This window comes from Phasianus colchicus, chromosome 1 (genome assembly GCF_987193195.1).
Source record: "Phasianus colchicus chromosome 1, bPhaCol1.hap1.1, whole genome shotgun sequence".
Taxonomy (NCBI): domain Eukaryota; kingdom Metazoa; phylum Chordata; class Aves; order Galliformes; family Phasianidae; genus Phasianus; species Phasianus colchicus.
Window position 1 is genome coordinate 51,617,410 of NC_143436.1, and position 22,250 is coordinate 51,639,659.

Sequence of the window (22,250 nt, forward strand, 5' to 3'; positions counted from 1 at the left end):
ACATCGCCACACACAAAACTCGATTATATCTGAATTTCCAGAGCCAGAGCACACAATTGCGTGAGAAAACGGGGCGGCCGTGGGGCTCTCGCTCCCCACAGCCGAGCACCGACAGGCGAGAGCCCGAAGGGAGCCCGCCCGCCCGAGGGGAAACGTCTGCGGGGCCAGGCCCGGGCCGAGGGAACGGCGGATGGAGGAGCGGTTGTGCCTTTAACGGCGGGAGGGCGGGAGGAGGAGGAGGAGAAGGAGGAGGAGGAGGAGGGCCGGGGCTGCGCTGGGTGACATCAGTGGGTTTGGCTCCGGGGCTCAATGGAAACTGGGTGAGCGCCGGGCTGTGCCGAGCACACGCCGGCTGGAGGGGACGGCGAGCGGGCGGGAGGCGGCAGGCAGCGCCGCGCCGCGCTGAGCCGAGCGAAGGAGGGACGCGCCGGGCACGGCCGCCGCCAGCCCTCCCCAATCCTCCGTCATCCTCCCCGCCGCGGCCGCCTGGCCTCCTGACAGCCGGCGGAGCAGCAGCCCCACACGGCCCCCTTCCCGCCAGGGTGGGTATGGGGGGCGCCCGCCTCCATCTTGGGGCGCAAACCCCGGGGGAAAGGCGGCCCCTCCGGCTCTTTGTGTGCGCGGAGGGAGGGAGGAAGGAAGGGAAGGAAGGAGGGGCGGGGGAAGGGAGGGCAGGGCGCGATGCGCCGGGCCGGGGGGCAGCGGGGACAAAAGGCCCTTTGTGGGGTGCGGGGAGGGGGTCGCCCCCCTGCCCCCCCTTCTTTCTCCTGCTGTCCCTCGGGGCTCTCGGGGCCTGGCCGTTGTAGGGACGCGAGGGTATAGCGGGGGGGAGGGGGGGAGGCTCGGGCTCTCGGGGCGACCGCGGTGGGCTCGGGGTTGGGGGGAGCCGGGAAGTTGGCTGCCGTTCGGGGGGGTGGTCGCTTTGTGTGATCTACCCGGAAAATACAGCCCGGGTAGGGCCGTGTTGTGCCTGTAGGGGGTGGGGGTGTCAGGAGAGATATATTTATTTTATTCCTTCCTTCTTCTTCCCCCCCCCCACCTTGTTTTTCCTGTTTGTGGCTATTTCTAACGAAAAGGTGGTCTTCAGCGCTTCGCCTCTTATTATTTTTTTTCTCTCTTTTTTTTTTCCCTTCCCATCTGCCAGACCTCCTCTTTGTAAATGTGAAAGGGGCTTAGGGAGGGGGCTGCTCGCTGTCTCGCGTTTCCATCAAAATGCCATATTTTTTTTTACCTCTTTTTCCCGATTTTATTTATTTATTTTTTTTAATTTTCCCCTTTTAATTTTGATTATTAAAAAAAACCTCTTTCAGATGACTGTGTTTTGCCAACCCCTTCCTTTATCTCCTACACATATATACACACACAGACAAGGAAATAAAAGCCCTGCACAGCCCTTACGGGCACGGCACCCCCCACGCTCCCACTTCCCCTCGCAGCCTCCATTATGTGGCCTCCAAACTCGGTGCTGCATGGCTTTCGTGCCCCTCCGCTGTCCCCACTGCCCAGGTGTGGGGCCGAGGTGACGCTCTGCCCTGCGAAATGGCTGGCGTCGGACACAGAGCCCCAAGACCGGCTCTATCCTGCCTTTATATAATGGCCTTTGTGTGTATGTACGTGGGTATTTTATCTTATATAAAAGGGCCCTGGTGCAAAATGGTGTGTGTGTGTGTGTGCGGGGAGCGACACGTAGTATTTGTAGTATGTTGTAGGTGTGAGGTGGATATTAACGTGAGCGCACGCTTTGCTTTGAGGTGGTGGTGTGTTAATACTGTGTGGAAAACGCTATGGGTTAAGGGACCCACGGCCCTGGGTGCACTGCTTTGGCTTGAGGGGTCAGGTCTGCTGGGGTGGTGGGGGTTGGGGAAGGAACATCACACGGCCTTTTAATTGTAAGCATCTATAAATAATACATGGAGTGATGTAATTTTTTAAATATCACAATATAAATTGTATATGCGAGTTCTTCATTCTGTAATAGTAGACCCGAAGACGAGATAAGGGCAGGAACTGTAGATGGGGGTATGCGTGTGGAGTGGGAGGCAGCCAGCAAATGTGGCGGATGTTGGGACTCCTGGAGCAGTTGCTGCTGGGGGTGGTGTGCCCCCATACCACAGATCCCCGTGGCCACCCTCTGGCCATCATCTCCCCGCTCTGTTCCCTAAGCACACTTGTGTTGTGCTGGGGGGGGAGATAAGGAGGAGTGACAGCTGTGCGGCCGTGATTTTTCACTCCATTATCCCGCTCCCTGCTCCCACCCCCTCACCCCAGAGCATTTTTTAGATTCCCCTTTGTAGCCTGTTGCTCAATCAGCCAGAAGGGCCGCAGCCTGGCTGTGCGGGGTACCCTCCTTAACCTGGCTCCTGGCTGTCCCAGAAGGGTGGGACCGTGGTATGGTGGGACCCTGCTGGGATCTGTGGCTGGCAGGGGAGCTGTCGTGATGTTTGGGTTCCTGGGAATGTGGACCTTTGATCCTTGGCTGGCGTAGGAGGGCGAGCAAGTCGGATGTATGTTAACATGGTGATGCAGAACAGCAGGCAGCAGTTGGAAACCATGTCTGCTCGCTGTGCCCAGGCCTCCCAGTGTGGCTCCCAAGGCACTGCCTGCATTCCTCGTAGTAAGAAAGTCAGAAATAGCCATGGGGTTTTGTGCTCCTCAGACGCACAGAAACACACATGCATGAGTAAATAGAGTTGAGGGAACTCCACCTCAGTGTGCTTTGTGCCTGGTTTCAGGGTTTGCAGTGTCCCTTGAATGCCTTGATGGGATTATTTTCCCTGACATCCCTGTAGCTCATCCCTTCCTCTTCCTGTAATCCCACCTCCTGGGGCAGCTTGGGGTTTATGGTGTGCCCAGAATCCTGTAGCTAGGATTATTTTGTGCATGCATCTCAGAACCATTTCTTCTTCCCACCTTTGTCTTTTCCTTCGGTGTTGCCTCCTTCCCATCTAGCTGCAGCAAAGGAAAGTTCCTCTCACCTACTTGGGAAAACATGAATCATTCCTCACCTTTCCTGTCCCCAGTAGACTCTGTGTCTGTGTTCTGTAAGCTAATGCTGTGGCATTGCATAAATCAGGAGTGTGGCAAATGCCTCTAAGAGGAGCCGTGCTCGTTGGCTTGGTTCCTAGAACAAGTTGGTGTCCGTGGAAGCGGGGAGGGAAAAGGGACCTGTCGGGAATGGGGCTGTGTGCTTCAGAAGGGTTGTTTGGGGTGGGATGGGGTTGAGAGCCTCCTACCTTCTGGATTTTCTCTGTAGGATGAGTAGGCTGAGCCTGTCTACGTTAACCGGGTGTAGCAGGTCAAAGGGTGAACTGATCACCTGGGGCGAAAGGCCGGGGGAAGGCTGCAAACAAGCAGCCAGCACACCTGGGTGGGTAGCACAGGCGTGGAGGCTGCTGATCGCATCAGCAGAGGTGCGTGGCGATAAGCAAATGGCCGTCCTCCTCCCAACCTGCCTCTCGCAGAGCTCACTCCTGTGTGGTGTCTCCTGCTGCCCCAGCCTCCACCTAGGGGTGGTGGAGTCACTAGCTCCTGGCAGTCTGTAAGTCTGTCTCACAGCCCTTGGTTCCTGCACTTTGTTGCAGCTATGGTGCTGGTGTAGTGCTGGGCCAGAGAGAATTCTTTCTCAAAAGCCATGTGCCTGTCCCTCCTGTTGTCCCACGGGTCTAGGAGTGTCTTGATGCCTCTTATTTTAGGTTACTGTGAAGGAGGTGCTCCTTAAAGTGTGAAGCAGTCACCTGCTGGCACATTGTTAGGAGAGATTTCCTTCCCCAGCTCTGTGGAGAAGATGGTGGGAAAGAGGTTCAACCTTTCTGCATTTCCATGATGGGAACACAGATGATGTTCTTGAGTTGGTCGTGTTCCTGCAGTGTTTCTAACTCATGCTGTTTATGGTCACCTGAATTTCTGTACAGCAGCTGCATAGAAAGTGAAATATTTCGAGATTTAGGAGCTATGTCCAGCTTCTGAAGCAAGTGCTGGGTGTAACTGATGGAAGATTTGCAGTCTTCCATGGGGCACGATTCAGTTCCAGTTTCTGCTCTGACTTTGTGGGTTTTTTTGTGTTTCTTTTCTCAGCACCACTAAACCATGGAGCTTCGAGTGGGGAACAAATACCGGCTGGGCAGAAAGATTGGCAGTGGTTCATTTGGAGACATTTACCTAGGTGAGTGTCAGTCTGTGTCCTTCCACCTGCGTGGTTGTTTTTCTCAGTTACGTCATTATTTTTGGTTTGATAAATATATATTTGCCTGTTGATATTTTTAGCACCATGTAAGATTGGAGATGGTGGAGGTGGGGGGGAAAAAAAAAGCTTCAAGAAATACTGCCAGTTGTTGGCCATCCTCTGATGGCACAGAGGGTGGGATGAGCTCCACTTTGTCTCCCAGATAGTGGAGACATGGTGACGTTTGGTCAAATTGATCTAGCTCTGGACTATTGAGAGTGTATTTGTTATGTACCTTGCTCCAACTCTCTTGTTGACTTTTACTGAGCTTGGGTGTGTGTGGGTATAAACCCATATGTCAGAGTGGGTGGTGGAAAGGGAGAAGATGGACTTTCCTCCAGGGCAAAAGGAATGGAGCGATGGAAGGCTGATAGTGGGAGAGATGGTCCAGCACCTGAAAGAGAGAGGCCTGACAGAGGGAGGTGTAAAACAGGTCGGGGAGGAGGCTGGCCTGGCTAAAGTTCTGGGGCCCAGATCTAGTAGAACATGGGTGGGGTAGAATTTAGGGTTATCATCTGGGGTAGCCTCAGCTGGGAGGTGCTGATGGGATTGGTGGACAAAGCCTGCGGAACTCTTGAGTTTTGTATTATTGCAGCACTTGAGAAGAAGCACCTCCAAGCCAGCTCACTGAGGTGTATATGCATTTATTCCCTGATGCTTTGCCCACTGATGTTGCTGGCGCAAACTCTGTGGGGCTGGAGGGGCAGGACTATCCAGTAGCCTGACAGAACCATCCGTGAAGTTTCTTCACCTGTTGTCCACTTTGCACTGTTACCTTTGAAGCTGTAGTCCTCCAGGCCAGCGGAATGGGCCTGCAGACCCTTTCTTGGTGTGTGCACCCTTTTGGTACTTACAGATGGTTATCATATGCTCCTTGACTGTTTATTTGCTCAGATGAGTCGTATTTTGCTTCCCGCTACATCCACTGCTCTTCACTGTTGCTGTTCTTCCAATTTTTCCCAGTTTATCCATCTGCTGAGCAGCTTGGAGCCTACACAGCATTTTAGGTGCGGCATTTCCAGTGCTGGGCAGAGAAGGGCTACCCTTGAACGGTCTGTAACACGATGCCTCTGCATAGGCTGCTTTGGGTCTCCTTGGCTTCCCCCATCACCAACACTGTATCACGTTGCAGAATTGGCCTGAACGTGCTGTCAGCTGTATTGTGCGAGGTCTCTTCCAGGTTCTGCAACATCTCTTTGACCCTCCCCTAGCTGCCTTCGTTGAATACCTCTAGTTCAGATTACTTTGCCTCATTTTGTAAATCACCTGTTTTCTACCTCTGGCTTTTATCTCCACCTCTCCCTTGCTTTATTATTCTCTCTTGATTGGTGTTGGCAGCTCCCCTTGAATAAGTACCCTTTGGGAATCACTGGTAACAGGCTTTGTTGCCACCTTCATCCAGAGCGCGAACAAAGGTGATAAATAATGGATCGGGGATCCCAATTCCATTCTGTGATGCCATCACTGCAGCCCTTCCTGCTTGTCACTCCTCTGTTGCCCATTAGTGTCTCAGGTGACAGTGCATGCAACACCCAGGTGCTAGGGATCAAAGGGTGACAATTTCTTAGCCTGGATACAACATTTCCACCTATGCTTGAGCTCGGAGCCTTCCAGACCCTTCCAAAACACTGGAAGGTGCTGTGATCTTGCAGAACATCTGGGATACATGTGGAGAAAGCAGGGAGGCACTGAATGGGAAGGCCTGATTCTGCATTTCTGCATCATGTAGCAATTTGCACACCTGTACAAAGTGGGCATGGAAAAGCAGTGGCTCAAGTGAAGAGATTGTCCCCTCCTTGCCCATAACTAAGCCACACAAGCATCCAGGGAAGCTCCAGTGCCCAGTGTGAGGAGCCTCAGTGGCTTGGTTTACTCGAACGTAGTATCAAAGCCCTTGTGATTTGCACTGAGGTGCAGGCCAGCCTGTTTTGAAGCAGTGATAGTGAGACTTGTTGGAGCCAGGGTGACACCCCAGCCTGGAGGGATCAGGCTCGCAGTCTGTGCTGCTGATTGGGCTCATGCTATCCTCTCAAGGCCTGGGTTGCAGACAGAGACTTATTCACTAGAATTTCTCTCCTGCACCAGATCCACCTCTAGGTTTCCTTCATGATGGAGTGGAGATGGAGCAGAGACGAATGAGTTTTGTCTGTATCTGAAGGCTGGTTTGGGCTGGATGCTTTATTCCCAGCTTTTACAGAATATTGGTGCTTCTGTGATATGTGGGTACTGTGTGCTCTACTCCTTGAGGTTTGTTTTTGGGTTTCCTGCCAGAAGGAAATGCGAATTTCCACACGGTCACACACAAAGGGAGGGCTCCTGTTAATCATAATCTGGGGCTCAGATCATGCAGATAATGGCAGTCTCTTGCTTTTGTGCTCTACCTTGAGGGTTATATGTGCCGAGCAGAGTTCCCCTGCACTGGGTGGATTGGCACTGGGATTGAGATGGCAGCAGGCCTGAGCCTGCTCACCTCTGAAAAGGAGAGTGAAACCCCAGGGGAGCAAAACCTAGAGGAGCCACAGGGACATTGGGGTTGTTGGGAGGCTGCTGCTTTGTTAGGGTGTTGGTGAAGGGGCCCTGGCACAGTGCTGCCTGTGATATAGATGACTAGGGTGCACCAGAGGAGCCCTTGGGATGAGTAGGGGGGAGGGTGACGAAGGGGGGGATCTGTTCTGCAGACAAAGCATGCCGGGACAGGGCTTTGGACAGTTCCTGGTTGCAAGCTCCTCCTCAATGGGAGGGGAGCGATTTCCTTTGTTTCCTGGACTGTTAACTCTCTCTCGCCCTCTGACTTCCCCCATCTGCTCACAGCCCTCCTTTTTTCTGTCGCTAAGCTGGTGGTGGGGAGAACCCGTTGTCCTGCTCAATGCGGAAGGTTTGCAGTATCAGACACGCAGCGAGGCTTCTGCTCTTAAAATCCTGTTTAGCAGGTGACATCCTCTGTCCCCAGGGCCCCGTTTCAAACAGCTCGTGATGAATGAGTAGTGTTTGTGCAGCCCCCACAGCGGAGCGAGACTGGGGGTGGATGTTAGGAATTATCCCTGATCCTACATGCGTCTCTCAACTGGTTGAAGCTAGGCAAGCTCTGCTGTGTTTGTCTGGGGTTTTTCAGTCTGGAGAAGGAGCAGGGAGCTGTTACTTTTGTTGTTTGTATCTTTTGAAAGATGGTGGTTTAAAGCAATGAACAAAGCATGAGAGAGACCCCTGGCTTTGGATTCTTGCTGTCTGCTAGTTCTCTAAACAAAAAAAAATGGCCAAGGGAGCAACCTAAAGATACTTGAGGTGGGGGGGCTGATCTGCAAGTGTGAGGTACATGCATCCTCAGCAAAGAACCACCCTGTTTTAGGTGTGATTCATCCTCATTTTACCATCCTAGGCCACAGTTTCTGCTTCCTGTAAGAGACTGACACAAGTATTTGGGCTATGGAGTCTGTGGGTCTCGAGGCCACGCTGAATGGCATACTCATATTTTGCAGAAATGAAGCTTTCGTGGTGTTTAACAACCCCTCCCACGTACCCACCTGCACACCTTCCATTTCCCTGCTTTACGTGCTTATAGATAACACCCCCCCACCTGCAAGCAGCCTTGTAAATGGATGCGTTGTCATCTTCCTAAATATGCAGGGCAGTAGGGAGATGAGAACACATTCGTCTTGCCACTGTTCAGCTTTGGGGGGTAAGGTTCATTGAAAATGCTAATGCTGCCAGAAGTCAACAAGAGTCATTGTTGCTCGTGTGTCAGCAGATGGACAAGGAGAAGGAAAAATCCCCCAGGGGAGGGATGAGGGAGCTGCTGCTGAGGATTTGGAGGAAAATCTTTACAAAGGCAAGGGAAAGAGAAAGGAAATGCTCTTGTCTATCTGGATATGCTGGGTGTTTCCACACTGAATGAGGTCTCGTGATTGAACACGAATTTAAAAGGTAGATAACCAGCCTGTGGCCACATTAGTACTGTGGTCTGAGTGCCTTCTGCTGTTCTTTCTTCAACCCCTTCCACTCTTGATCTTTGTCAGAAGGGTTCTGTGTGACGTGAGGAGAATGCACAGACTTGCTTTGCAGACCAGTAGGCTTTTCAGTGGGAAATATCAGCCTTTTTCAAAAAATCACACTTAGATACTTAGCTCTAGCAATTGGGATGCCTTTTTCCCCCTTCTGTTTGCCTGACTCTGGAGTAAAAGCCCTTATTAAATTCATCCCATTGCTCCTCCTCCTTCCCCTCCCTCAGAGCACCCTAAATAATTCCTCTCCCTCCTTAGTGTTTACAGCCTTCAAATATTTGCAGACTGTTGTCATGTCCCATTCTTCCTCCCCACCCTTCTTAGTTGTATCTCTTGTCTACATTACATATTTAGCTCTTTTAATCTTCCTTAGTAAATCAATCCCTCCAGGCCCTGATGGTTTTTGTTCCTCTCTTTCAAATTCCTTGCAGCTTGCCTATCTTGACCTGATGCTGTAATATCTAGATGACGTCTTGTTGCTAGCAGTGAGCTCTTGGCTAACTCTGTGTACAAGCAGTGCCTGAATCCTTTAGCAGGAGATGGATCACCTTAGTATCCAGTGGGAGAAGAAATCTAGATGCATGAACTTTTCCTTTTTTGATAGAACAGCTGCCTTGGTGGACTTTTTGTTAAGACCTTGACCATTAACACAGGGACAGGGGAGCATGAATTCACCAGGCCTACCAAAATGTGCCATAGGTTTTCTACAAAACATTGTTTTCCACTTGTGGTGTTCCCCATGCATATTCTGGAGCAGTGCTGAGTAGTTGCTCTGAATCAGAGCTGCTCTCTGATTTGTTTGAGTGCAACTTGTAACAACAGTTCCTGATACATGGAAGAACTTGTCTGTATTCCAGGCAGGCACGGGAAAGGGGGAGAGAGAAGCAAGTTTTAAGTGTCATTCCCGTGACCTGTGTACAGATCTTTGTTCTTTCCATTTTAGGATGATGTGAAACATCTGGAATCCTCTCTGCTAATAGGAGAGAAGGATCAGCCTGTTCCTCCTTTGGCAGTGCCCTTTGGGACCAGAGTGCTGGCTTTCGTGGCTGGCAGCTTGCTTCTTTTTGAGGAGAAGTGTGCAGGGAGGTGCTTCTGTATCATTGCAAACTCGCTAGCAGTACCTTCAACAAAAGGCATCTGAGTAGCTTAATTCACTACTGGATTCAGTTTACTTCTTCATGCTTCTAATTTTGGATGTAGCAAATGTTTCTGTATTGGCAAAAGATTAAATACATTATTAAAATCCTCAGGAGAGAGAGAAGCTGGAGATTTGTGAACTGTCTGTACTGAGAGCCCAGAGGTAGCTGGGAATGTCAACAATGTCTCCTCCTGAACTAATTGGCCCTGTTGAAGTGTGTGACTTCTAGAACCTGAGGTAACCAGAAATTTTACCAAGGAAGATGTATTCCATATCACTCCCTGGATGGCTGGCTTGTGTTCTGGGGGCTAAGAATAAGGTCAGCTAAAACTTCTACTCAGGATAGTTTATGCTGATACAGGTTGTCCTCACAAAGCCTGGCGCTTGTTGTCCTAGCCTGTCTGTAGGATCAGAGCTGGCTTACTGGTCATGTGCCTTCCTCTGTGCCTGTATTTGCAAATGGCACTGCTGGAAACTTGGTATGAAGTGGCTGAATAATCTCATTTGTTTTGCAGAGAATAAACCTTCAGATTTACCCCGAAATTTTGGCATCTGCATGGGCCTTGTTAAAAGTATAGCTTCAGTGGAAGCCTGCACAATCTTCCTTTAACTCTCATTTCTATGCAGGAGCCAACATTGCAACTGGTGAAGAGGTGGCTATCAAACTGGAATGTGTCAAAACCAAGCATCCCCAGCTCCACATTGAAAGCAAATTCTACAAGATGATGCAAGGAGGAGGTGAGATAGGGAGGGAAAAGATGGGGCCGGGGGAGTGGTTGAAATAGGGAGTTATTCTGGAGGGCCTTAGAAAGAAAATGATTTTGGTATTACATAGAACCTTGTCAGCAGGGGATGCAGCAGTTTTCCTCTGTTCTGTGGCTTAATCTTTTTTTTCTTTTCCCCAGTGGGTATCCCCTCCATTAAGTGGTGTGGAGCAGAGGGGGACTATAATGTGATGGTGATGGAGCTCTTGGGGCCGAGCCTGGAAGATCTCTTCAACTTCTGTTCCCGCAAATTTAGTCTCAAGACAGTTCTGCTCCTGGCAGACCAGATGGTGAGTTTCCTCTGAAGCATTTGTGCCTACTCTCCTTTTCCATACCACCCCCCCTTCCCCTCTGCTCAAGAAATGCTACATCCCAGGCTTTTTCATTTAGCAGCAAGTGGCTGCCAGGTTTTACTTTCTTGATGAAGGCCTGGATCCTAGGTGCTGCTGGGTGTTTCTGATCTCTGTCCTTCCTTCCTCTTTTGCTCACCTTCACATCTGTGCATGTATTACATGCACAGATGCTTTTACCTACATGGTAAATGACTGACACTGCTATCCATTTTGAGTAAACAGCACATGCCCTGGTCTTAGGACCCTTCTGGACCCTCTCCTTTCCCAGCCTGGCTAGGTTTGGAAATTGACTGGTGTCAGTCCTGAAGCTCAAGGTTCTAATCCATAGAAAGTCAATTCCCATACCTCCTTGTGGTGCTAATGGTGACCTTTCCAAACTGAGGACTGACGGTGTGTGGGGTTTAGATTTCCAGATACTGCTGCCTTCAGAGGGTGGGGAGGGTCATCTTTTTCTTTGACTGCCATCTCTGGTATTCTCTGCAAGGGGTACCTTTTCCTTCTTTGATAGGGTAAGATATCTTTTTAATACATGCAGCTATAATGAGCTTTCATTTCATTTCTAACACTTTGTTTAATTTGAATTTTTTTCTGTTGTTCCCCTTCAGATTAGCCGTATTGAGTACATTCATTCCAAGAACTTCATCCATCGGGATGTGAAGCCAGACAACTTCCTTATGGGGCTTGGTAAAAAAGGCAACCTAGTATACATCATTGATTTTGGTTTGGCCAAGAAGTACCGAGATGCCCGGACCCACCAGCACATACCTTACCGGGAAAACAAGAATCTGACTGGCACAGCTCGTTATGCTTCTATCAACACCCACCTGGGGATCGGTGAGCCTGCTGTTGCCTCTTGGTGGGGCTTTCCATGGGACATGGCATCTATCTTGCAGGGGGGTGGCATGCCTTCTGAAGGTTGCAATACCACATCTGGGGTTTGAGTTGTCATAAAGCCAGCGTGGCCCAGTAAGCAGGTGCTAGCTGGCTACTGGATTCTGTGCCTGGTTCTTCTACTGGCATGTATGGAGATCATAGGCAAATAACTTAATTGTTCTGTCTTTGTCTCTGTGGCCTCTCCTCTGTCTTCTGTGGCCATCTGAACTCCTAAAAGCAGAAATGGTCTACTGGACTGTGTTATGGACTGCTTAGTGCAGCAGAACCCTACTTCAGCAGTGAGGCTGTGACCTCCTCGACTTTACTGCCACCAACTCTGCCTTGTACAATTTTTGCAGGCTTGTAGATATGCAAAAGGCATTCGGAGACATTAAGTCTGTAGGGATACACACAGCTGAAACCTCTTGCTGACTGTCTGTATCAGTGCTGATTTTTGTGGCTGTCGGAGCTGGAGTATTACAGGCCACCACTGAGGATGGGGACAGCAGTGTGCTGGAAATGCACAAGGAGCTGGAATAAGGGGAGGCTTCCTACTGCCAAACATGCAGGTTTTGTAACAGTGAGAAATTTCTTTCATAGGCCTCTAAAATCTGTGGGTTTTTGAACTCCACTGTCTCATTCACCTCAGAGTAAACATGAGGCAGCTGTAGGGAAGCAGGGCTCTGTGCTTGGTGCCTAAGGCTGGTTTAGTGCTGAGAATTCAGCCAGGTCTTACACTGGTTTTGGACATTGTTACAGGCTTTGCAGATACCCCACACAGGTTAACAGCCAGGGCACTTAAACCTCCTGAAGTCACCCAAGGTTGTCCTTACAGTGAGCCTCAGTGCACAACACCTGGGTGATCTGGGGAGCAGAGATGAAATCTGCCTGCAGTTTTCTCTTCCCTGACTGGATACCTACTTCTTTGTGTGACTTCTTTGTCCCCAGTGTTAGAGTTTCATTGTTACCACAGGGTTCCTTCTAAACAGGCTGACTTTGTTCTGCTACTTTGACAAACCCGATTGGCAGAAACATTGAAAGCAGCTTGCCTGTCGAACACAGCTCGCTCATAGCTCTGCTGGCTTTTGGGAGACCTTCTGAGATGTATAAGCTGGGAATTTGAAAATCACAGCAGAGAATTCAAACATCTTAAACTAACAGTCTCTGCAAGATTTCGTATCTTAGTATTCTTGGGAAAGCTTTCAGTTCTCCCCTCTTGACTCTGGATTCTTGAGAAAACATCTACAAGACTTCACCTGCAGAAAATAGAGCAATTTCCCACTGTCTGCCTTCCTTACTACTGTGTAGCTGTATACCAAAAATGTTTTATTTATATCAAAATGAGGAGTGTTGTGTGTTGAGAGTGGGCTATGATCTCCTGACCTCTTTCACATAGCAAAAATAGTTCTTGAGGTGCTCTCTAAGTTGGTCTTGTATTTTGGCTTGACCTGCTTATATATAACTGACTCTCCATTGAATTCTTGGTCAGGATTTCCACAGCCATGGTAACTGTCACAAGGAGACATGCACAAAATAATTCTTACTGCTATGTCTGTCAGTTTTTTTTTTATTTTTATTTTTCATGTGTGCCTTCCCTGTCTGAACCAAGCACGAGATGCTAATGTCTGGTTGTGGGCTTTTTTTATTTTGTTTAAGGAATTTATTATTCATCTGACCCCTAACTTAGCCCTTTGCTACTGGTGGTTGGCTTGTGTATCGGGATGAACAAACAGTGCCCGAGTGCTAATCCAGGGGCAAACTGCATAGGCCATCAATCTGAATGTAGCAGTCACTTGTTCTCTTCATGCCCTTTGCTTCTGAAATGCTGGGTGTGAGTTGCTCAGTGCAACAGGTCTCAAGTATGTTTTCTCCATGCTGCAGATAGTTGTCCTGAATCATATAAAGGCTACATGGCTTGCCTGGAGCAAAGGGGATGGAGTGTCATAGTTGCAGCTGAATTTCCTGTTTCTCAAGACCTTGCCACAGGATAAATGGCAGACATGTTTGTGAGTTAGCAGCGTTGCCATGGGAACTGTCACTAATTTTTATTTTTTTTGACTTGTCAGATACTAAATTCTCTGTCATAATGTTCCATTAATGCAGTTTTGAGAGAGGGAAGGAACCAGGTGCTGGGGTATTCATGTGACGGGAATAGCAAATGAATAAATGCCTTTATTTGAATGTGCAAGCTAAGGACTGGGCATTCCGATGTCTGGAGGAAACACATTCTTTTCCCAGTGACCAAGGAAGAAGTAGGAGGCAAGATTGGAGAGGGTTTCCATAGTGGGAGACTTGCTGTTCGGGGAGTCAGTGGACTGTGCAGGCTTTGGTTCATGCATTCCAGTCAATTTTCACATGCTCCAGGGATGAGAGTCCCCTGCACCCTCTGGAACTTGGTGAGGTCTGAAATAAATGCCCAGGAGTGCCCAGGAAACGGTCTTGGTGGGCTCTGTCTGGATGACAGCAGGCTGGGCTGGGATTGGGGGCCACTTCTTCCCCAAACTCGTCTCGTAGGCAGTATCAGTGTGGGCTGTGCCCATCATCAAGTTCTTTTGCTGACCCTGCTGGCTGCCACCCATTTCAGACTTCTGCTGTCATGCAATGGGGAGAGAAAGAGGAAGCGTAGTCCGAGAATGTGCAGTGTCAGGTCTGAGTGTGTAATCAGGAAAGCATTGCTTGGTTAAAACTGCTCGTAGCCCCAGTGAAGAGTTGTGTTTTAAGGAGGCCTGCACAGGGACTGCATTGCTTGGGATAGGATTGGAAAGCACTAGCCTGGGGGACTGGAAGGTACTTTCAGTTGTCAGGAAACTAGTTTGGTCATGAATCTTGCATCCAAGGCAAACGGTCCTGGTTCTGCTTTTGCCCAAACATGTCTTCATCAGGTAACTCGCCTTCTTGCTACTCACTTCTGACTCTGCTCCTTCCAAGGAACCTGCTTGGGAACAGAGCTGGGAAGGGGGCTGGGAGTCTCCCCAAGAGTGGGAGGAATCTGGCAGTGTATCCCCGTGCCACTCCTAAGAAGGGGGAGATTGCTTGCAGAGTGAGTTGGATTCAAGAGACTGTGCTGCATTGTGTGGGATGGCGACCTCATGCTTTGTATTGAAAGGGTTTTGAGTGAGGATCTGTCTTCTGAAAGTAGCAGTCCCCAGTCTGTTGTAGGAGAGCTGAGAAGCTGAACTGAAACGGAGAGAGGAAGTGTGATGTGGTGCCACAGGTTAGGTGCAGGTCATGACTGTAATCCTGCTTCTGAGCTGACTTGCTCTGTGCGCCCATTCACATCACTGGATTTTTTTTCTCAGTCTGTGGTGTGAGATGTTTGCCTTCTGCTCAGGGATGTTATGTGGTTAATCAATGATTACCAAGCTTCTAAAAGTGGGAAGTAATGATGTTAAATAAAATTTCCATAGTGCGTAGAGGTGAGGGTTTTTTCTAACTCTAATTGCCTTCTTTTGCTGTCTACTATTACTCAGTCTTCTGTGGCTGTTGGTGTATGAGGTCAGGCCAAAAAAAAAAAAAAAAAACCTCACCCAAAAAAAACTTGTGTGATTCTGAAAATGAAACAAAGGAACGGAATATGTGAACTTATTCCATCACCCAATGTTTAATCCAGGGTCTTGCAGTTTTGGCTACGAGTGAAAGAAATACATGGTGTTCTGAGGTCTGCATAAGTACTGTTCAGGCAGTGTGGCAGCCACAACCCATCATGTTGGTGCTTCAGGCTCCTCTCAGATTTGAATCCCACTAAAATCGTTTAAGTGGACTGCAGTGATGAGATGTATCTGAGAAAACTGACTTCAGGGATGCCACACAGTAAGGCATTTATCATACTGCCTTTTAATAATTAGGTTTTGTGCTTACAGTTATTTTTCTCTGTCATGTTGCTGTGCTGAAGCACGCATCATGTGCTCTGGTGAGCCACCCAATTTAGTTCTGTAACCCATCTCCTTGCCTCCAGTAAGGGCTTGTAGCATCCCCCACTGACTGCAGTCTTCATAGCCTTCTGTCCAGTAGATTTCTCTGGTTCATGCTCCAGACAGGGAATCCACAATTATGGACTGTTAAAGCTACTGTTTGGGTAAGTTGAAGGCTGGCAAATTGCAGGATCCAGGTTGCCCTCCACACCTGTTTTTTAAGGCCCTGGATGTGCGTTCAGTGTAGGTTGTTATCAAATATGGTTTAGCTTTATTTATTTGATGCATGGTGTGTAATCACAGCTGTCTGAGTGTGTATGCATGCCAGCCTTCACCCAAATGCAATACGGCTGCTTTCTTTTCCCTGCTTCCTCCACAGCATCTAAGTGTCTCCCAGCCAGTCCTGTAGTTATCTTTGGCAGCAGCCTGATGAGATTAAGAAGCATTAGCCCCTCTAAAGTGGGCAACTTGAGGCAGTGAGTTAGTGAGGTCAGAAAAAGCTCTTACTTCAGCATGTTCAATGTAAGGTAGTTTGAGGATCAGCAAGGCTTCTTTCTTCTATGCTCCTGTCTTGGACTATAGCATTTTTACAGTATTTCATGTGCTTTGAACTCAAGGCACTTTCCTCTTAAATCTGAAGCGATGGAACCTCTTTTTCTTTTGCAATCAAGGCCATTTTTTCTTTTCTTTCCTTCCACTGCCACTCCTCCTCTAATATTTCTAATTTACCAAGCCCCCTGATCCACAGAAGCACTAGGAGGGTGGCAGGAGGAAGGAAGGCCCACAGTGAGTTGTGGAGCTTCTGTATCAAAACCATCTTGAGTGAACTTTTGGTTTAAAATGGCTTGGTCCTGACAGAGAACAAATTCAGTGTGGAATATTTTTGTTTGGGAAACAAAACTTCTAGATGTGATTTTATAAAACACAAAGTGGATCCTTATAATGGCACGTAAAGGGCAATCCTTGCCTGTGTAGAGTTGGTGTCAGTTATACAGTCACTGTCATTTGGAGGAGAACCTTTTTGGTTAAAGTATGCCTTTTTCTTCCACATCTTGAAAAACTACCAATCCAGAAACTTCTTTGCACAGTATTACCTAACAATATTACCTGTTAAGCTTCTCTTAACTGTCAGCACAGCTGTTTATCTTAAGAAGGGGTCACCAGTTCCTTGTTTCTGCCCTGTGTAAAGAAGGTTAAGTGGAATATATGTTTGACAGTGTAGTGTTGGGCTTGTTTCTGTGAACTTTGCCTTTCTGTGACCATCTTTGCCATGACTAATCCCTGAGCTGACTATCATCCTGGGTGGAGAAGTGCAGGTGCCCTTCCTCTGTGACAGGAAAGAGCAAGCATGCGGGGTTGCTGTTGTGTGAATTAAGGCTCCTCCAATTGAGGATTTAGGCCAGTCCACTTCGTAAATAGATAATTCTTCTCTTGTGGGGAGTACTTCAACTCTACAGTATGAACAGGAATTTTTACTGGATTTTCTTCTATCCTTAAAACTAGGGTTTTTCTGTCCTTATAGAACCACCAAAGAAGAGAGAGGGATCGTTTCTTTGATTCTGTGTTCACCTCCAAAGCTGTGAAATTGCCAAAACAGTTCTAGTTGCCACTCACTCCTTGCCCCATGTAACTTTTTCCCTACAGAACAGAGTCGTCGTGATGACCTGGAGAGCCTGGGCTATGTGCTCATGTATTTCAACCTGGGCTCGCTGCCCTGGCAGGGCCTCAAGGCTGCCACCAAGCGCCAAAAGTACGAGAGGATCAGCGAGAAAAAGATGTCAACGCCAATTGAGGTGCTCTGCAAAGGGTACCCTTGTAAGTGCTCTGATTTTGATGGCTGTGTTGTCTGATGCATGGCTTGCCCTCCTGCTGAAACTTCATGGAGTCTTGAATAATGAAGGCCCAGACCCTGATGTGCTGCTGACACCAGTGAAGAAAATTAAAAGAGACCTTTGATGATACAGTTCTGGTTCAGAAATGGGAAACAGATGTTTTAGTATAGAGCTGAGCCTTTTCTTAGTAAGGGCATGAGGGTGCTGGGAAGGATCTTTTAGAATCTCAAAAACATTCTGGAAGGAGGGTGGGCAGTGAGGTGAGAAGATGTGCAGGTGATCCTGAGTTATTCTGGATAATAGGAATTAGGGTCAACCAAGATGAGTTCCAGAAATAACCAGGCAATGGAGTAGAAAGTGCAATTCATTGTAGACAAACGTAGAATGATGTATGTGAGGGGAGAGTAGAAGGCTCAAACTTCGTGTCACATAGAAACCAGTAAGCTCTGATCTGACAGGTGTCAATCAGCAGTGAGCTGTTCCAGTTACAATAGATGGTTCTGTGAAAGCAGCAGATTTGCACTTAGTGGCTACTGAGGAAAGCGGATCAAGTGTAAAGGATTACTAGAAAGAGAAAAAGCACGAAGAGTACACATAAACCCATGGCCAACTCACACCCTACTTGCGCTGTGCAGCTCTGGTTGTTTTCTCTCTTTCAGAATGGGTGCAGTAGGTCTGGAAAAGGTCCAGGAAAGACCAGAAGGATGATGAGCAGTGAGGTGACTTCTACTAAAGCAGTAAATAAGCAAACTTGAATCTGGAACGGAGATGGTTAGAGAGGAGATGATCGAAGTCTGTATTCTCACTGTGCCTCCAGATTTTTGGCTGGGAGCAGATTTCTTTTCCAGTTCAAGAACTGGAGCAGCCAAATGAAGCTGGCTTTTGCTAGTTTTGAAACAAAGTTATAAGCTTCTCTATGCAGGCAGTAGGAGACCCGTAGAACTCCTTCCCTGAAGATGTGGATGCTTAAAGGAGAGGTTGGACATTGATGTGGAAGAGGGATCTACTGTGGGTTATTAAATAGAACCAACACCAAACTCAGGAACTTTTGGATCTGAAAACAGGTCAAAGCTGAGCTAGTGTCAATAGAGGCATCAGACGTGCTTGCTCTGGTGTTCCTTTTTGGTAGCTGTCTACTCCTGACCAGAAGCTACTGGACTAAAGAGGACCTCTGGTCTGAGCTGAGTGCATCTCCTGTTACACAGTTCTATCCCTTCCAGTCTTTCCAAGTGGCATCAGTCATATTCATATCATGCAAGCCTGCATTCCTCTCCTTCAGCAAACACTGTGACTTGCTGCTTCTTGCAGCAAGAAGAAGCAGACAGAAGAGGGATTTGTGAGCATTACCTCTTGTTTAAAAAAAAAAAAAAAAAAAAATACGGATGGAATCTTCTCTGTGACTAGAGCACTACAACATTCAGAGTCTGTTTTCCTCCTTTCCCAGCTCTGTGTCTGTGCTGTCCAGATGCAGCACATTGCTGCTGAAAAGCTGTGGTAGATCTCCAGTGAGGCTGGGGACCAAGTAGTGTCTAACAAGTGGCTGTTCTCTGCTCTCTCCAGCTGAGTTCTCGACATACCTCAACTTCTGCCGCTCGCTGAGGTTTGATGACAAACCTGACTACTCATATTTGCGACAGCTCTTCCGCAACCTCTTCCACCGCCAGGGCTTCTCCTACGACTATGTCTTTGATTGGAACATGCTTAAATTTGTGAGTGTGTGAGTGGGAAAAGGGCTGGGTGGGATGTGGATGGGTTTTATGGCATGGAGATATGGGAGGAAGGTAAGAAACTGCCTGTCATTTGTATTTACCCCCAGTGATCAACTTGGGAAAGGGAACCAGGTAGAGGCAGAGTTGTTCCATAGTGCTAACTGGGGGAATACAGCTACAGTTCTGGCAGCGTATCTGATGCAACATGTGGGTCAGTAGATAGATCTCTTGCTGTACAGTTAGAAATCTTCTCTCAGAAGGAGTGAGCTATACTGGGAGATAGGACAATAATGGGTTGCAGTAGCAGCTGTAGTACCACATGCTTTCATCCATACTTCTCCGTGAAGAACACCCTCTAGATGGAGTGGAAGATGGTGAGAGGAACTTGTTTATGGGATGGAGTTCTGCTTTCCTGTTGTGTTCAAACACCCTGGATTTTTCTGTCTGTTGTTGCTGTCTCTCTTAACTGACATCCATTTCTCTCTCTGCCCCAGGGAGCAGCCCGAAACCCTGAAGATATGGATCGGGAACGGCGAGAGCATGAGCGAGAAGAAAGGATGGGACAGCTCCGGGGGTCAGCCACACGAGCACTGCCCCCTGGCCCACCTGCTGGAGCCACTGGCAACCGTCTTCGCAATGTCGCTGAGCCCATGGCCTCCACCCCCACCTCCCGAATCCAACAGTCCGGTGAGCAGGATGAGAGGGCGGGGGGAATGTGTGCTGCCCCTGTTCATCAGCTGGATGCTGTAACTGCTGACTGGTGTTGTCTCGCTTCTCTATGCCTCAACAGGAAACACATCCCCCAGAGCAATCTCAAGAGTGGACAGGGAGCGGAAGGTCAGCATGAGGTTACATCGAGGAGCTCCTGCCAATGTCTCCTCATCCGACCTCACAGGGAGGCAAGAAGTGTCACGGATTTCAGCATCACAGGTGAGCCCCTGCCTGAGTGTTCCGCAGAGACTAAGGGCCCTGCAGCAGATTTTGCTTGATATGTTAGAGCTGACATGAGGGCACGCTGCCTGAAGCTTCTGCAGCACACTAGGGAGTGGTACTGGGTTACAGCTTCACTCTTCAGTTGTGTGCTTTCTGCAAGCTGTGCCTAGCATGGTCTTAGATCTGTTTTGCTCAGTTTAAGCCTTCACCTGGTAGTCTTCCAGACCACAGTGGTTTCAAGTGAACCTTGGGAAGGGTGATATGTGAGAGAAATGCTCAGCTTCTCTGTTTTGCTGTCCCTGCCCTTTCTTCATCTCCTGTATATTCTTTCTCTTCTTTTGTAGACAAGTGTGCCATTTGATCACCTTGGGAAGTGAGGAGCAATTGCCACTGGACCAGTGTTTGATTAGGTGAGTGAGTCCTGGTGCCTGGGATCCTGCAAAGAGTGGGTTGCTAGCACCAGGGATTAGGCTAAAACCTTGATGTAACTGTGGGGGATGGGGACATTTCCTTTCCCCTTTGCCTTACTTCGAGGTGTTTTTTAGCTTTGGGAGGAAGAGCAAAGTTTGCTGCCAAAGCCTTGGGGATGAATTATCTTGGGTGTGAAAGTAGCTTCTGTTTTTCCTGGAGGGTAGGGAGGGTAGAGAAGGTGCTGGGCTGGGGAGCCATTTGTTAGTTCCTGATGAATGCTTTTCTGGCAGTGTGATGGTGGGGAGGAGTGTGAAACTTTGCACAGCTAAAGAGTATTTCATCTAACTGGACAAGGTAACTGAGGGGTGGCAGGAGAGCAGGAGAAAAAAGTGATTTGGTTAGTTCTGCTCCAGTTGGTATTGAATTTACTGGGGAGAGCCTCTTTGCCTAACTTCCTTTTCTCTCTCTCTCTCTCTCTCTCTTTTTTTTTCTTTTCTTTTTTTTTTTTTTACTTTTCTTGATTTCTAGTGTCTTCACTGTATTTTTCTTTTAAAAAACAAAAAACCCCAAAAAAACAAACAAAAACCTAAAAAAAAAAAAAAACCAACAAAATCACACACACACACAAAAAAAAAAACAAAACAAAAACCAACAAACGACAACAGATTTTCTTTTTGCCAATGAGGAGTCGAGCTGTGCCCCGTGCTGGTACGAGCCATTTCCGAGAGGGCTGCTGCATCCCCCAGTGTGAGCACCTCCAAGGAGCCGACGACGTGGGAGCCGTGCAGAAACACCTCTGTGCAGCTGCCCCCAGCCCACCCGGGCCCTTTGCTGCCTGCCCGTACCCTCTCCTGGTTTTAGTTTCTTCTTCCTTCTTTCTCCCCTCCCCCTTGGGTATCTTCTGCTTTGTTATTTTTTTTAATTATTTTCAAATCATATGGTTTCTAGCCATATACATTTTGACTTTGCTCTCCTTTTTCTCTGAGGGCAGGGGAATGGGGTGGGGGGGGGATTTGCTTTTCTGTTCTGTCCTTTTCAGGAGACTTGTGGGCCGGGAAGGAATCAGATTCCAGCCACACTCGATGATAGAAGTCCGATTTTTATTGTAATAACAGAATTTATTTTCTCAAGCATTAAACAAATTCTAAGCTGTGAGGGGAATGGTGGCAATGGCCTCATCGCTGACTCGGGCTTCCTTTCCTTGGTGGCTTCTCTGCGTCTTGGTTCCAAGTGGCTCTCCGTGCCAAGACATCCAGAGCCGAAGTACAGGGAGATGAGAACCCACTTCCCATCCCTGCAGCGGGGTCTCTTTTTGTCTGGCTGTGCGTGTTTTTTCTATTTTATTTTATTTTTATTTTTAATTTGTAATTAAACTTGTTTTAATTCCTCGGAGAGAGCGTGAGAAGAGAGGGCTACACAGAAACTCACGGAGCGGTGGCTCTTGCTCTCTCCTTCCCTCCGGCAGCCCCAGTGAGATCCACCCTCCATGCACAACCCCTTCCCTTCCCCTCCCCCCCCCACTTTAGTTGTTTTTAACTATAATTTAGGAATACTCGAGCTGCCCCGTGGCGCTTGGGGGCTCTGAAACACAGCGCTGACCACTGCGACCTGTGGCCTGTAGCAGACACACTGTCACTGGAGTGTGGGGCCCGTGGGTTGTGGGCAGGGCGGGGGGGTGGGGTAGTCTTTTCGTTCGTTCGTTTTTATCCTTTCTATTTAACGCTTCGTTTTTCCTCCCTGTTTTTTTTTTTTTTTTTTTTTTTTCCTAATTTATTTACCCCTCTGTCTCTCTCTCTCTTTTTTTTTTTTTTAATTAAAGAGCGAAACTTTTTATTACTTTGTAATTTAAAAAAACAAACAAAAAAAAAAACCTGAAGAACTTTGGGGGGGATTTTGTACTTTTTTCCTGTGTAAATATTGGACTTTTTTGAGCTTTATCGTGGTTGTTAATTTGAAGTAATAAAGTAGAAAATGATAAAGTGACACCAGCATCTGTGCCTCCTTCTTCTCATGTCAGGGCCAGGCCCCAGGGAAGCACTGCTGTGCAGCCCACCCTATTCTGACTTCCAGGAACGAGTGTGAGTACAATTACTGGAAAAATGGAAC

At 48.2% G+C, this 22,250-nt stretch overlaps 1 protein-coding gene across 4 annotated transcripts; it reads left to right on the forward strand.

Moving 5' to 3' along the window:
• The first annotated feature begins 232 nt into the window (after positions 1-232).
• CSNK1E (casein kinase 1 epsilon) lies at positions 233-21,830 on the forward strand. 4 transcript variants are annotated; one of them, XM_031600167.2, is made up of 11 exons: positions 233-542; positions 4,075-4,162; positions 9,986-10,096; positions 10,264-10,412; positions 11,081-11,309; positions 16,904-17,074; positions 18,652-18,800; positions 19,295-19,487; positions 19,591-19,730; positions 20,078-20,143; positions 20,830-21,830. In XM_031600167.2, the coding sequence occupies exons 2-10, from the start codon at positions 4,087-4,089 to the stop codon at positions 20,108-20,110; spliced, it is 1,251 nt and encodes a 416-aa protein (XP_031456027.1). In that variant the 5' UTR covers positions 233-542; positions 4,075-4,086; the 3' UTR covers positions 20,111-20,143; positions 20,830-21,830. The 4 variants fall into 4 exon arrangements, with proteins under 4 accessions (XP_031456027.1, XP_031456026.1, XP_031456028.1 ...); XM_031600166.2 differs by lacking the exon at positions 20,830-21,830 and adding an exon at positions 20,673-20,792; XM_031600168.2 differs by lacking the exon at positions 20,830-21,830 and adding an exon at positions 20,435-20,592.
• Positions 21,831-22,250: the final 420 nt, after the last annotated feature.

What these genes read in the sequence shown, in the direction of transcription:
- CSNK1E (XM_031600167.2), top strand. Translation starts at nt 4,087, where the DNA reads ATGGAGCTTCGAGTGGGGAACAAATACCGGCTGGGCAGAAAGATTGGC. An exon ending in ATTTGGAGACATTTACCTAG is followed by an intron (nt 4,163 to 9,985) that starts GTGAGTGTCAGT and finishes ATTTCTATGCAG; the next exon opens with GAGCCAACATTGCAACTGGT. An exon ending in CACGGATTTCAGCATCACAG is followed by an intron (nt 19,731 to 20,077) that starts GTGAGCCCCTGC and finishes CTTCTTTTGTAG; the next exon opens with ACAAGTGTGCCATTTGATCA.